The sequence below is a fragment of the Leopardus geoffroyi genome, chromosome B4, assembly GCF_018350155.1.
Source record: "Leopardus geoffroyi isolate Oge1 chromosome B4, O.geoffroyi_Oge1_pat1.0, whole genome shotgun sequence".
Classification (NCBI taxonomy): Eukaryota; Metazoa; Chordata; class Mammalia; order Carnivora; family Felidae; genus Leopardus; species Leopardus geoffroyi.
Window position 1 is genome coordinate 121,424,769 of NC_059341.1, and position 16,080 is coordinate 121,440,848.

The 16,080-nt window shown below is 35.2% G+C and overlaps 1 protein-coding gene across 13 annotated transcripts in view; it reads left to right on the forward strand.

Annotated features, from left to right (window-relative positions):
* The window catches only part of SCYL2 (SCY1 like pseudokinase 2), a 70,360-nt gene that overhangs the window by 26,318 nt on the left and 27,962 nt on the right, over positions 1–16,080 (forward strand). For 10 of the 13 annotated variants that reach the window (XM_045466373.1, XM_045466376.1, XM_045466374.1 and 7 more), the window contains 6 exons: positions 3,419–3,563; positions 9,781–9,930; positions 11,250–11,471; positions 12,524–12,640; positions 13,215–13,340; positions 14,155–14,331. In XM_045466373.1, coding sequence (XP_045322329.1) covers positions 3,419–3,563; positions 9,781–9,930; positions 11,250–11,471; positions 12,524–12,640; positions 13,215–13,340; positions 14,155–14,331 — 937 coding nt within the window. The remainder of the gene's footprint in view (positions 1–3,418; positions 3,564–9,780; positions 9,931–11,249; positions 11,472–12,523; positions 12,641–13,214; positions 13,341–14,154; positions 14,332–16,080) is intronic. The other 3 variants (XM_045466378.1, XM_045466380.1, XM_045466377.1) reach the window with 2 other exon arrangements.

Consider the following 16,080-nt stretch of genomic DNA (forward strand, 5'->3'; position numbering starts at 1 on the left):
TCCGTAGCCCTCAGTTACTCTACCATTTATTTTTTTTCAAGGATATCTTGGGAATTGTTGCTGAGAATGACAAGAATATGAAATTAATGTTGTGTAGTCTTAACTGGATCTTCAAGCTTATGGTGCTTTTAATGATACCCTAGCTATATAAACTTTTTCCACATTAGTCATAACCCCTAATTTCTTTCTTCCTTCCTTCCTACCTAGCAGACTGTATTCCTCTCTCTAAATTCAGAAGATCTTAACCAAATGGTTTGCCAGTTGTGTTCTGTGGACCCTGGAATTTTAAGGATGGGGAAGAACAGGCAGGTAGAGGAACAGAGCTGGCAGAGTTCCAGGCTTCCAGTCCACCTTCAGCCAGGACACTTTTGCTTTTATCTCTTCATATATATTGGATTTCTGTGTAATTCTTACTTTGGAATCTTCAGTAATCCACTGTCACTGATCCCTCTCCCCTCAAGAGTAGAAGATACTTTCTTTCAACCCAAAAGAAAAAAACCTAATATTTACTGTGAAAACTGTACTAGATACTTTACATTTGTTTAACTTATCCGACTCTCAAAATTATGTGGAAGAACTGAGGATCAGAGACATTACTTAAGCCACATACTTATGACACCTTGATTCTTGAGCCCATATTTTTTCCCCACTGTACCATGGTGTACCTATCCAGATGTATGCCCATATTTCTCTTATCACGATAATATTTTCATTGCTCTTCTTTTCATGAATAAATCCAGAAGAAAAGTGTAGTTGTTGACTCTTATGTAACATTTACTATTGTGAACTCTGTATCCCAAAGTGGACTAAGTTTTGTTTGCCACGCTTGTCCTGAGCTTTCCTAACTGTGCGTTTTCCTCTAGAGTGTATTCTATCAGCCTCTACCATGTCACCTATTAGAATCCTGCCCATATTTGTTATTTTAACTTGTATCAATGTGTCTTATAGTTCATCGTTACATTTTAAGTCTCTTGAGGGGAGAAGCTCTCTCTGTAACTTCTTTTGTAGTGACTTAAATATTACAGAAGGGATTTATGGGCAGTCATTAAGAGAGACAATTCAAAGGTTACTTTAAGGCATCTTCATTGTTAGGTTGTAAAACTGTAAAATTGATAGAAAGAGGACAACTTTAGGGTAGGAAAAAAATAACTTCCAGTTTTTAATGAATTAATGTAGAAATAACACTGGAGTTATCCAAAAGAAATGTGCTATATAGTAAAGTAATCCAGGTGAAAGCCCAGAGTTGGTGATGTATATTAAGGGTAACAGAGGCAGTAATTAAAACTATGAATAAAAGAATTTTTCAAGAACATGAATAGAAAGAGCAGAGTACTGAGGACATAACTTAAAATGTAGAAGAGAAAAATAGAGTGAGGGAAAGAAATGAGCCATCATTGTTACATAGCAGGAGAAAAACAGCACATCATGGGAGCTGAGGGAGGGAGAAGGGACCTAGTCACTGAGGACCACTGAGTAAAGAGAAAATAAGGACTGAGAAAAATTCATTACATTTGACTAGTGAGAGGTTATTATTGATAATCAGTAATTTCAGTAGCGGCAAGGCAGTTTGGAAGCTAGAAAATAGGTACAAAGGAGCCCAGTAGACAAGACATCATGTGAATAAAGTCCCATAAGAGGAATTCAAAGGAAATTTTAGAATGATGGTTTAATCGCTAATATACTGAGGTAAAGTTTAGGGAAGTGAGGTCATTCATGTTAGATGAACTTTATGCTTTTTAAAGTAGAACATGGATAATAGGTGAGTAATGGGGAAAGGGGGCCATGGAATAAGGAGCTAAATGAGAGAACTATAAAGGAATGTCCTTGAATGCTGAAAAATAAAAAGAGCAAGGTTGAAGTACATTATGTGACTTAGTACTGAATTTAAAAAGACTGGGGTTTTCTATTTCTTTCCTCTGCCTATGACATAAGGAAGAGAGTAGAAGAAACTTGTAATGATTATTAAAGGATTCATAAGGGTTTTTTTCAGTAAAGGGTAATAAAGGGTGATGGTTTATTGTTGAGATAGTTGGGAGAAAGAAAGGAATCAATCATGTATGGTCAGGACTCAATACTTTGAATTTGGTGAATAAAGATGCCAGTGAGCTAGATTTGGTGGAAGTAGTAAAGGGGTAGGAGATAATGTCTAGTAAGTAGCTGTGGCTGGGAGGTGGTTCTTGAGAAGAGGATAGTGCCCTTCTCACATGTAACTGTAAAAATGATGATGGAAGTGAATATGCTTGAAAAAAATAAGGGGGCTTCAGCTGGAGGAATAATCATATGGGTGTTGATGTGACCAAGGATGATGTTGGGGTCAAGACAGAGAGGAAAAAAAAAATAAGAGTAACTCAAATACATGAATCCTGGGAATTACAGAAAACTGTAGGAAAGACTTTAGCGTATTTGATCAGTTTTCCTCCAGTACAGTTCAGCAGATGAAAGCCTGGTGTCCACTGTGTTAATGAGCTTGATGAGGGAGTAAAGAACAAGGTAGCATCTTTGTTGATGAGTGAGCAGGTGTAACTCTCTCCCTCACCCTAAGGAGCTTTGTGTTAATCTCTCACGTATATTGAGGTTCTGCATTCACTTTTACTTGAAAAATGAGTTTAAGGTGAAAGAAAAGGTACACAGGAATAGGAGAAAGATGAAGCAGCAAAGGGCACACTTGCCATTAAGCATTTACAATCCAGGTGCAGAAGTTTGGTTTAGCTTTGTTACCACACTACCTTGTAGTTCTCCATTGCCAGAGCCTAAGCCCAAGTCATAAAATGTTAGCACTTGAGTCTCAAACACTTGGTAATGATAATAGCAGTAGTAAAGACTTATTGAGTTTACATGCTAGTCACTGTGCTGTGTGCTTTACATTCAATATCTCCTTTGATCTTCGCGTAACCCTTCAAGGTGGTTTTTTATCAGCATTTTACGAATGGGCAAAGTGAGTCTCAGAGCTGAGGTGTCCAAGTCACGTAGTCAGGGGATAGGGATGCTAGGACTTGAAGTTGGGTATTTGTCCATCTTCAAAGCCTGTGTTCTTTATAATTACTCCATAAAGCCTATTGAATGTTAATATCTAATGTTTTCTGAATTTCTAAATATTCTTATATATCAAGGAGCAGTAATTTAAAATTTTAAAAATTGTGACACCTTTAAAAATTATGTATAAAGTAGGTCTGATTGAAGTAGTTATAGAGGCCCCTGGAGCTGTTCTCTGTGCCCTTTTCTGACTCCTCTTGCTCCAGGGCGGTCTGTGGGAAACTTGCAGGTTCCTTTGAGCATATTCTGAAAATCGTGTATTATATTAATGTTGAAAATAAATCTAAGTCTACTTTCTTGTTGACCACTAATATTTTATGTACATTTGATTTTGATAATGTGGGAAAAAATGGTGACAAATAAATCTTTTTCTTTTTTAAAACAGGGATTGCTTGGCATTTTGTACAGAACCAGTTTTTGCCAGTTTAGCCAATGTTTTAGGTAACTGGGAAAATCTACCTTCCCCTGTATCTCCAGACATTAAGGATTATAACCTTTATGATGTAGAAACCAAATATGGTTTGCTCCAGGTATGTATTTTTGTTCATCATGTGAAAAGAGTTTTTTCTTTCAAAATTGTTTTTTTGGCTGTTTCAAACTTATTAGCAATATAAACTGCTTCAGGTAAACCTTTGGATCCTTTCAGTAATTTAAAACTATTTCTGTATTTTGTAGTTTTTCTACAGTTTGTTGTTAGGTTTAAATTATATTTTATTTTTTTACTTTATTTTTTAAAAAATTTTTATTTATTTTTGAGAGAGAGAGAGAGAGAGTGAGTAGGGGGAGGGCAGAGAGAGAGGGAGGCACAGAATCCGAAGCAGGCTCCGGACTCTGAGGTATTAGCACAGAGCCTGATGCGGGGCTTGAACTCACACACCCATGAGATCTTGACCTGAGCCGAAGTCAAATGCTTAACTGACTGAGCCACCCAGGTGTCCCAAATTATATTTTAAATTTATGAAACATAACATTGGTAACCTTTGTAGAAGGGCACTTACTGACTGGTGGTTGGGGTGGTTCCATTTTTATTTTTTTGAGTTCTAAACCTCGTTAATGCATTTCATAAACAAACTATTAAGTTGAAGTACTTAAGTATTTAATAAAAATTAAAAATTACATCTTTAAGGAAATTATTTAATAGGCATCAAGAGATATTGTTAGCCTTTTCTTATATGTCCACTTTTTCTAATTTTCCTTTCCCTGTTTACCAAAATGAAATATCTCCAACTCTATAGAGTAAATTTGTGCAGTAGAATTTTAGTTCCTTGGGGACAGAGATCATTTTATGATTTTTTAACAGATTTATTAAGTTATTAATTGGTATACAATAAACTTTACATATTAAAATACTATATGGTTTTATAAATTTGACATATATACCTGTGAAACCATCGCTGCAATAAAAATGATGCACATATTCATGACCCCCCAAAGTATTCTTATACCCACTGTAATCCTTCCCTCCTACTTCTTGCTATCTTTCTATCTCTTGTCCCAGGAAACCACTGACCTGCTTTCTGTCACTATGAATTGGTTTGTATTTTCTACAATTTTCTAACTGGAATCATTTTATATGTACTCTTTTTTTTCTGCCTGGCTTCTTTCACTTAATTCTTTTGAGATTCATCCATATAGTTGTGCATATCAATAATTTTTTATTGCTGAGTGGTAGTCCATTGTATGGATATACCATAGTTTGTTTATCCATTCATCAGTTGATGGTCATTTGGTTTGTTTCTGGTTTTGGTTATTACAAATATAGCTGCTGTGAATACTCATATACAAGTTTTTGTATATGTGCTTTAATATATACAAGTTTTTGTACTTATGCTTTAATTTCTCTTTGTTAAGTACCTAGAAATGGGATGGCTAGATCAAATGGTATGTATACATTTTGGTTCTTTGGAAACTTCAAACTCTTCTAAAGTGGTAATACCATTTTACATTCCTTTTTTAATTTTTTAAATTTCTTTTAATTTTAAATTCCTATTGCAGTGTATGAGAGTTCCATTTTTACCACATATTTGCCAGAAGTATGGTTTGTCTTTATAATTTTAGCCACTCTAATCAGTATGTAGTGGTATTTTCTTGGGGCTTTAATTTGCATTTCCCTGATGAATAATGATGTTGAACACCTTTTCATATACTTTGCCCTCTGAATATTTTTTGGTGAAATGTCTATTCAGCTCTTTTGCCCATTTTTTGAATGGGTTTTTATTATTGAGTTTTGAAGTTTCTTTATATATTGTGGACATAAGTCTTTTGTCAGATACATGAGTTACAAATATTTTCTTCTAGTATCTAGTGTCTGGCTTGTCTTGTTTGCTTAACAGTATATATTTTTTAATTGTGATAAAATGCACATAATGTAAAATTTACTGTCCTACCATTTTTGAGTGTATAGTTCAGTTGGATTTAGTACATTCACATTGTTGTGCAAACATACCATCATCCATCCCCAGAACTCTTTCACCTTGGAAAACTGAAACTGGATCCATTAAACTATAACTCTGCATCCCCCAACCCCACCACTCCTCAGCCCCTGGCAACCAGTCTACTTTCATTTTCTATGAATTTGACTACTTTAGGTGCCTCATATAAGTGGAATCATGCATTATTATTTCTTTTTTGACCGGTTTATTTCTCTTACTATAATGTTCTCAAGGTTTATCTGTGTCATAGTGTGTATCAGAATTTCCTCCCTTTGTTAGGTTAAATAATCCATTGTATATATTTACGGAATCATATTTATTCATTCGTTTGTCTGTGGACACTTGGGTTGCTTCCATATCTTGGCTATTGTGAGTAATACTGCTGTCAACATGGGTGTAGTAGTTTCTCTTCAAGATCTTGCTTTCAAAGTTCTTTTGGGGATATACCCAGAAGTGGAATTGCTGGATCATATGGTAATTCTATTTTAATTTTTTGAGGAACTGGCATAATGTTTTCCATAGTGTTTTCCATAGCTATACCATTTTATATTTCTACCAGTAGTGCACAAGGGTTCTAATTTCTCCATGTCCTCACTAACATTTGTTTTCTAGTTTTTGATAGTGGCCATCCTCATAGTAATGAGATGGTAGATTGTTGTGGTTTTGATTTGCATTTTCTTAGTGGTTAGTGAATTTAAGCATCTTTTCATGTGCTTATTATCCATTTGCATATTGTCTTTGGAGAAATGTCTATTCAAGTCTCTTGCCCATTTTTGAATTAGGTTGTTTGTTTTGTTGTTGAGTTGTAGGTGTTCATTGTATATTCCAGATATTAACCTCTTATCAGATATATGATTTGCAAATATTTTCTCCCATTCTGTGGATTGCCTTTTCACTCTTTTGATTTTGTCCTTTGGTGCACAGAAGTTTTTTATTTTGATATATCCAATTTATTTTTTCTTTTGTTGCATTTGGTGTCATATTTAAGAAGTCATTGCCAAATCCAGTGTCACGAAGCTTTTCCCCTCTTTTTTTCTAAGAGTTTTATAGTTTTAGTTTTATGTTTAGGCCTTTGATTTATTTTGAGTTGATGTTTACATATGGTTTAAGGTAAGGGTACAACCTCATTGTTTTGACTATGGATATCCAATTTTCCCAGCACCCTTTGTTGAAACTTCCATCCTTTCCTCATTGAATGGTCTTTGTACCTTTCCCAAAAATCATTTGACTATATATGCCATTCTGTTCCATTGGTCTATATTTCTGTCTTTTCGCCAATGCACACTGTTTTGATTACTGTAGCTTTGTAATAAGCATCTGAACTTTTTTTTCCCCAACCATAAAATGGTTCCAAAGATTAACTGAGATAATTATATAAAAGTATCTATCAAATTAATGCCTGAAATATACAATAAGCATGCATAGGGGTTTCTTTTTCCTTATAAAGTTAGGAAAACTTTTCTAGACTGATAAACTTTGTATATTTTATAAATTAAATTTGAGGAATAAGCATTTTTTAAAATGCAAATCTTATATGAATTTCGTGGGTTCGAATGTGTTAGAACTAGAGAACATTCATCTGAGAAATATTAAGCCCCTAATTGCTTATTATACTAGTTACTCAGGGTAAATATCAGGCAGTTAGAGGTAGCACATCGCGTCTCAGGGAGTGATGAAAAATGAAACTGAAAAGATAGAAAAAGACCTTTTTGATGATGGGGAACACTGAAGGATTTTAAGCAGAGTAAATGACCTGGTCTGATAAGCATTTTAGAACTGTCATGCTAGAAGAGTAGAACTTGGGGGGTAGGGAAAATGTATGGGAAATAATTCTTACCCTATGGGGTTATTTCCAGAGTCAAATGTGTAAATTTGTAAGTACTTAGCATAGTGCTTGCCGGTAAAAATAGTTAATGATAGTTAAAAAGTCTTGGTCAGGGGCGCCTGGGTGGCGCAGTCGGTTAAGCGTCCGACTTCAGCCAGGTCACGATCTCGCTGTCTGTGAGTTCGAGCCTCGCATCAGGCTCTGGGCTGATGGCTCAGAGCCTGGAGCGTGTTTCCGATTCTGTGTCTCCCTCTCTCTCTGCCCCTCCCCCGTTCATGCTCTGTCTCTCTCTGTCCCAAAAATAAATAAACGTTGGAAAAAAAAAAAAAAAGTCTTGGTCAAAAATCATAGGAAGTACTAGAGGTATAGAGTGATGTTATGCAGAATTAGAATAGGCCCAGTTGACTGACTACGGGGATGGGAATTGAGAATGGTATGGAATCTTATGATTTCCCACACTTATTAAGAGGTTAATATGCCATTATTTGAAGTAATTTACCATCTGGGACCTACATAGGTTCAGTGACTTGCTCAAAATTGCAAGACTAGTAAGTAATGAAGTGGGGACAGGAATTCAGATATCTTCTAAAATAGTACTCTTTACATTCTTTACTGTTGACTTGTCTTCATGTTGAAACTGTAAGGGATTTTTTTTAGACAATTTGTTTTTGTATTAAATCATTAAGCAATATTTATTGGATAGCTGTATGTCTGGCACAGTTCTGGATGCTGAAAGTATGGCAGTGAAAAAAACAGACACAAATTCTTGCTTTTCAGAACTTATATTCTCATGGGGAAGAGAGACAATAAAATAAGTAAATATATTAGATTATGATAAGTGCACATGGAGAAAAAAGGTGAAGAGGGAAGAGGATGGTTTGGATGTGGAGGGAAAGGTTGCACTTTTGGATGGAGGTAGTCAGGAATTCTATAACTGAAAAGGTGACATTTGAGTAAAGACCTGAAAAAAGCAAAGAAGCGAACCATATAGATATGTAGGGAAAGAATGGTCTGGGCAGAAAGAACAGCAAGTGCAAAGTCCCTGAGACAGAATCATGCGTGACATGTTCAAGAGGTAGCGAAATACCTGGAGTGGTGGAGAGGAGTAAATAAGATGAGTAGTAGGAGACAAGGTCATGGAGTTAATGAGCGGTTAAGTCCTGTTATCCCTGAGAGCCAGAGAAATACTTTGAATTTTACTCTGAGAGAAAGGAAAGGTCTTTGGAAGTCTTTGAGTAGGAAAGTGACTTGGCATGGTAGCTACTTATTGAGAATTAAACTATGTAGAAGAGTAAGAACAAAAACAAAGAGGTGAAGTAGGTGACTGTTACAGTAATACAGGCCAGAGATGATGATGGTCTAGAGTAGGGAAGGTGGTAAGACAGGATCAGATTCTAAATGTATTTTAGTAGTAAAGGTATTGGGCTTTGCAGATGGCTTTATTGTATAAGAAAAATAGAGTAGTGCAGGATAACTCAAAAGTTTTTGAAAATGGAAAAATGAAGTGGCCATTAACTGATACAGGGAAAAGACTACAAGAGGAGAGAACCGAATTGTAGGGGAAGCTCAGTTTCAGATTCTTCTAAGATTGAAATGCTTGTAAAACATTCCAGGGAAAGAAATTGAGAAGGCAGTCAGATAATCAAGTCTGGACTTTAGAAAAGAGGGCCAGGCTGGAGAGAATTTGGGAACAGTCAACATATAGATGGTATTGAAAGGTATGAGAAAACTGAGAAAGAGTACATGGAAACTTCAGATGTCCAAACATTGAGTCCAGGAGATTGGGGTACTGAGGAGGAACCAGCAGTGTAAACAGACTGAAAAGCAGCGGCCAGTGGAGTTGGGGAAAAACCTGGGGGAATGGTGTCTTGGAAGTCAGGGAGCCTTAGTTTGCCAAAATCTACTCCTGGAAACAGAAATCCAGTCTTCATTTTTGGTTAACAGATTCCATAGTAGTCGCAGGTACAGATATAAAAATTGCCTGATACTAATCCAGCCTGAGAATGAGTGAGCATCAATTAATATTTGAAAACTAAGCACAATACTTTTCAGAAAAACCGAACTTCAATATGAAGTGTAGTATGTAAAAGTATTAAGAATTAGAATAAAATTGACAAAGGTGTCCCTTGATACTTACTATCTGTATCTTGGGAACCAAAGATTCCTTCATTTTTCAAACATAGGAACTTGATAAATTTGGATAGCAAAGTGCTTTTAAATTCTTTTCTTTTGCTTATATGGATATAGAAAGGAACTTTAATGAAGAGTGTATTCTGGTTTTATAAATGGGTTTTCCCACTAATGCTTTGATCGTTGTGGCAACTGAGAATATCTTCTCTTTTGCATTTATGATTAAATTAATGGTTACCTGCATGTAAAAAAAATCTTCTATTGGGAGAAGCAGCAATTATGATTTTTAAGAGACATTTTATTATTGTACTTGAAAGGAATTTTATTTAATGTAAAAGTCTTTTTTCCCCCTGTTTACAGGTTTCTGAAGGATTGTCATTTTTGCATAGCAGTGTGAAAATGGTTCATGGAAATATCACACCTGAAAATATAATTTTGAATAAAAGTGGAGCCTGGAAAATAATGGGGTTTGATTTTTGTGTATCATCATCCAATCCTTCTGAACAAGAGGTAATGAAGGTTTTAAATCTTCTAATTTTTTAAAAAGATTTTATTGTAAGCAATCTCTACACCCAACATGGGGCTCGAACTCACAACCTTGAGATCAAGAGTCACGTGCTCCACAGACTGAGCCAGCCAGGTGCCCCAGTCTTCTAATTTTTTTTAAAGCTATGGAAATTTGTGATGCATCTGGAATGGACTAGAGAATTTGCATGCCTGATAAATGTGTAGAAATAGGCTATGTGGTACAATGTATGTTTAAATGTTTAACTTTATAGAAATTTCTAGTGTTCATTTTACCTGAGTATTCTTCAGCTTGGTAATTCCATAGTAATGTTACTTGAGTAAAGGATGCTAGAGTTAAACAAATCTGAGAACTGTTGGGTTAAGTAGGCTTTTTTTTCCTTAGGATGTCAAATACACTAACAAACATTGTGAATCTCTAGTAGTGTTTTCCTAATTTATTGGACTACAGAATCTTCTACAGGGAGCATGATAACAACAGTAGCAGTGATAATAATAGCTAACGTTTATTGAAGCACTTTACTAAACACTTTTTATGTATTTTCTTAACCCAGTCGGTGAGATACAGGAATAATATAGATGACTAAGTTAGGCTCATAGAATAAAATAATCTGCCTAAGTTTAGGCAGGTGGTTAAGTGGTAGAGCTAGGATTTGAACCCAGTCTCTCTGGTTCCGAATCACCTGTTACTTAGTGATTATCATATCTGCCTATTTATACTTAGGAAATACTGTAATATTTCAAGTTTTTAATATATGAAGTTGTTAAAGGGATCCTGATTTGACCTAAGATAGATTTGTAATTGAAGTAAACTCTTTTAAAGGAAGCAGAAAGAATTAGTATTGGTTGAATATACACTTTGGGTCAGACACTGTTAGGTTCATTTTTTCCCATGTATTTGTTTAATCTTACAACAACCTTTTGAACTTGTTAACTAAATAATGCAGCTAGTTAGTGAAAGAACAAGGCTTCAAATGGTAATCTGAGTCCAGAAAACTTGAAGCTTATGTATCATAGAACATAGGTTCTACCTTTGCATATTCATATTGCATCTTATAGTGATAATTTGTCTTCTGGAAGAGAGGTCCAATCATCTGAAAGTTGCAAGAGTTCTTATTCATATCTCTCAGTTTGTTTAGTGTCCTTTCCAGATTTGAGAATTTGGGAATTTTAGGATTGAAGGTGGTAGTGTTTTTACTTGCATGACTGAGTATGAATTTAAAATTAGGTTGCTACTGTTTGATAGTGGTTTGCCTTAATTTGAAATATTTAATCTTTGTAATCCCTTTTCTGTGTTCTTATAGCCTAAGTTTCCTTGTAAAGAATGGGACCCAAATCTACCATCATTGTGTCTTCCAAATCCTGAATATTTGGCTCCTGAATACATACTTTCTGTGAGCTGTGAAACAGCCAGTGATATGTACTCTCTAGGAACTGTCATGTATGCTGTATTTAACAAAGGGAAACCCATATTTGAAGTTAACAAGCAAGATATTTACAAGAGTTTTAGTAGGCAGTTGGATCAGGTAATTTGCCTTATATATAAATATTTGCTTGCATTAAAAATGTATTAAATTTTTCTTTGATTTTTTTAAAATGTCCCCAGAAAATTCTGTAAAGTGAGACGAGTGTCTCATATTTTAAGTGTGCATAAAATCAACTTAACAAAAGTAATTCTATAAATAATGAGGATCAAAGTTTGTTACCAGAACTTTAATTGTGGCATTTATTTACTAGAGTGAATACTGAAATATGATCTAAAATGATGGGCATTTTGTTTTTGTCATAGAAACAATTTCAGGTATTGAAGATAAGTGTTTTAATTATCTTGCCACAGTAGAATTAGCAGTTTGTTCAGTGTAAAATATATTTTTGAATAAACTTAAAAAAGGTTTTTTTTGTTTTTTGGTTTTGCTTTAATTTTAATTTTTTTTTAAAACTTATATCCAAATTAGTTAGCATATAGTGCAACAGTGATTTCAGGAGTAGATTCCTTACTGCCCCTTACCCATTTAGCCCATCCCCCCTCCCACAACCCCTCCATAAACCCTCAGTTTATGAGTCTCTTCTGTTTTGTCCCCCTCCCTGTTTTTATATTCTTTTTGTTTCCCTCCCCTTATGTTCATCTGTTTTGTTTCTTAAAGTCCTCATACGAGTGAAGTCATATGATTTTTGTCTTTCTCTGACTAATTTCACTTAGCATAATACCCGCCAGTTCCATCCACGTAGTTGCAAATGGCCAGATTTCATTCTTTTTGATTGCCGAGTAATACTCCATTGTATATATATACCACATCTTCTTTATCCATTCATCCATCGATGGACATTTGGGCTCTTTCCATACCTTGGCTATTGTTGATAGTGCTGCTATAAACATGGGGGTGCATGTGTCCCTTTGAAACAACACCCCTGTATCCCTTGGATAAATGCCTAGTAGTGCAATTGCTGGATTGTAGGGTAGTTCTGTTTTTAGTTTTTTTGAGGAAAAAAAGGTTTTTTAAATAGACTGTTGACGGTAAATGCATTATATTTTTGAATATTTTATATTCATATTTAATAGTATTACTCTTTTGAATAGTTGAGTCGTTTAGGATCTAGTTCACTTTCAAATATACCCGAGGAAGTCCGTGAACATGTAAAACTACTGTTAAATGTAACTCCGACTGTAAGACCAGATGCAGATCAAATGACCAAGGTGAGTACACATGAATTCCTGCCTTAGGTGGAAGAGAGACAAGGAGTTAAAAGTAGATTAAGTGCTTCTAAAGCAAGATTTAGCCAGAGGCCCCAGATAACATCTGTATTCTCAAATGTGTTAAATATGCAACTTCTTTTAATCTTTAAACAGTTAAATAATTTATGTGTACAATTGCTGTAATATAAAATAAGATTTCAGATAATTAGAATCCTAATAGTTATAAAGGTGTAGAAATTCTGGACACCCCAAGAATTCACGGCCTTCTAATTTACTCATGTAAACATGGATTTTAATAGTGCTCTTTATGCCTTCAAGATATTAAATCTTTCAGCAGTTATTAGTTAGGTAAAGAAAATGTTACTGCCTAGGGAACTCACAGGTACCGACTGAAAAATTTGAACCTGAAAAGAAATTTGGTTATTCCTTATTTTGATTTTTATAATTAGAACTATTAAGTGCTTTTTAGTATTTTGCTAAATGTTTCTAAATTTTTTTTTACTATATTATGGCAGTTTCAGGTATGAGAAGTACTTTAATATTTACCAAAATAATTTTATTTCCCTATTTTTAGATTCCCTTCTTTGATGACGTTGGTGCAGTAACACTGCAGTATTTTGATACCTTATTCCAAAGAGATAATCTTCAGAAGTCACAGTTTTTCAAAGGACTGCCAAAAGTTCTACCAAAACTGCCCAAGGTTTGTTGTTGATCAGTTTTTTATTATAGACAGGATTTTCATTTACTATAATAACTCTTCCAGAGAAATAAATAGAACTTTTGCCTTAGGTGCATAAATGACTATAGAAGGCTGCAGACTGAAGCTAAAAGTTTAGTGGACCTTTTTCGTGGGGTCCAAAAATCATCTAAAAAATTAGGTAAAAAAATTAGAAGAATACTACCTATGCAAAGGTAGTGCTTGCATTAAATGTCAGAAGACAGGTCCATAAGCTGTCATTGTGGAGATCATTGCTTCACCAGCAATTAAGCAATACTTCTGTATTGATACTAGCCTCTCCAGTTCCTGTAACTCTCCTTCTCTGGCTTATTAAATCATGAGTGTAATATAGTCTAAAATATGTTGGTGAATGCCATAGAAGTCAATGGTTGGAAAACTGGTGATTCCTGCAAAAATATCTCCAGTGTTTAATCTGCCGATACTCTTTGATTATTCACTGTTTGTTTAGTTAGCCCTTTACTTAGATGCTATGGAGAATAAAGAGGAAACATAAATATTGTTCTTGCTCTCAAGGCTCTTTCAGTAAGTGTAGATAGAGTCAATATGCATGAAGCAGCAATTAATAATACAGGACAGTTTTTAAATTGTGTGGTATGAATCATAAGTAATGAAGAGGAGAAACAAATTAGTGAAGACTTAATGAAGGAAGGTTTCCTGAGGGAAATTATATGGTCATCTTCCCCAAAGGGATTGGACATTTTAGACTGTAACTTCAATATTAACACTAAAGACCCGAAGTCAAATTTAGTTTTATGAAAACATTTTTGCCTTTCAGCGTGTCATTGTGCAGAGAATTTTGCCTTGTTTGACTTCAGAATTTGTAAACCCTGATATGGTACCTTTTGTTTTGCCCAATGTTCTACTGATTGCTGAAGAATGCACCAAAGAAGAATATGTCAAATTAATTCTACCTGAACTTGGCCCTGTTTTTAAACAGCAGGAGCCAATCCAGGTATGTATGTAAATACTCTTTCCTATTTGTTTTCTGTTACTTAATGACATTAGTCAATGATGACTATCACTGAAAACAAAAGAAATGGATGTGTGACTTTTTAAAAATTGAGGTAAGTATAAGAGACTTTTTTTTCCATTAGAACCTATTTTGCATATGTTTGAAGTGAACCGTTCCTAAAATTATAATTAAACTTTGCAAGTAAATGTTGATAGCTCTCCGTAAGTTACCACCTCAGAAAATAAGTTATATTGAGATCTGGCATACTGTTCTTGTTGGACTTATTGAAAGTTATTGGTTTGTGAAAAGAAGTATTTCTTTTTCTTCTGTACTTTTAAATATTTATTTTTGTTTTTCTTTTTGTTATTTAGGGTCTTTAGCTTGTAGATAGTTTATGCCAGTTGTTTCTCTTTATTTTATTGCTGATAAATAGTTTTACCAGGAGGAGGAAAATGCTTACAGCACCATGGAAATAATGTGTGTGTGTGTATTATAAGTTAAAATGTAATTAATTTCTGATGTTAGACTCTCTTATAATATTTGTCAGATTCAAGATAGTCTTGGGTTTTTAAAAAAATTTTTTTAGGGGCGCCTGGGTGGCTCAGTGGGTAAGCGTCCAACTTCAGCTCAGGTCATGATCTCACAGTCTGTGAGTTCAAGCCCCGTGTTGGGCTTTGTACTGACAGTTCAGAGCTTGGAGCCTGTTTCAGATTCTGCATCTCCCTCTCTCTCTGCCCCTCCCCCACTCATGCTATGTCTCTCTTTGTCTCTTAAAAATGAATAGATGTTAAAAATTAAAAATTGTTTGTGAGAGAGAGACATCATGAGCTGGGGAGGGGCAGAGAGTAAGGGAGACACAGAATCCGAAGCAGCTCTAGGCTCTGAGCTGTCAGCACAGATCCCGATGCAGGGCTCGAACTCACGAACTGTGAAATCATGACCTGAGCCGAAGTCAGATGCTTCACCAACTGAGTCACCCAGGCGCCCCAAGGTAGTCTTGGATTTAAGAGCAGTAGGGTCACACACCTGGGTTTGAATCTTCTTCATCCTTATTAGAAGGATGACATGGGCAAGTCATTAGACTCTTAAAACCTTAGTTTTGCTCATTTCTGAAACAAAAGGGGTTGTTGAGATTAAATGAAATTTCTAGACACATAGTAAATATTACTACATATTTCTGCCATTCCATGGCAGTAGCATATTAATAAACCATCAGCTGTGTGATTTAATGGTTTTATGAGAGGCTATTTGCGGTCCTTCCTTTAAAAGGAGGGGAACAGAAGGAAGTCTGTGGTGGTAAAGCAAGAGTTCCTATGGCTAAGAAAGGGCAGATGAGGAAACTGTAGGCTTTGAAGCAGAGTTCCCCAAATATGGTCAAGATGTTAGGAGAGAAAGTGGCGGAGCCACATGTTCACTCATGAAACACTCATGTAGTCTGCATGAATAGAAGGGGCCATTTTTTCCCTCATAATCTAGGTATGTGTGGCAACTAGGTGAGAAAACATGATTGGAGACTGTTGAAAATGTCTCTTTTTAGAATTTTTCCTGACAGACCTTTTCATTTCTGTACCTTTTCTTCTGTTCTTAAACTTAGAAGCCAAGTGAACTACTTCTTTGGGATATCTGACTTTGCTGTTCTCAGGCTTTCTTTTTTTTTTTTTTTTTTTTAAACCCAGTGGATACCCAGATAGTGGTACTTACAGGTGAGTAATGTATTGCCGAAGATATGTGAGAGTTAGGAAATTAGTC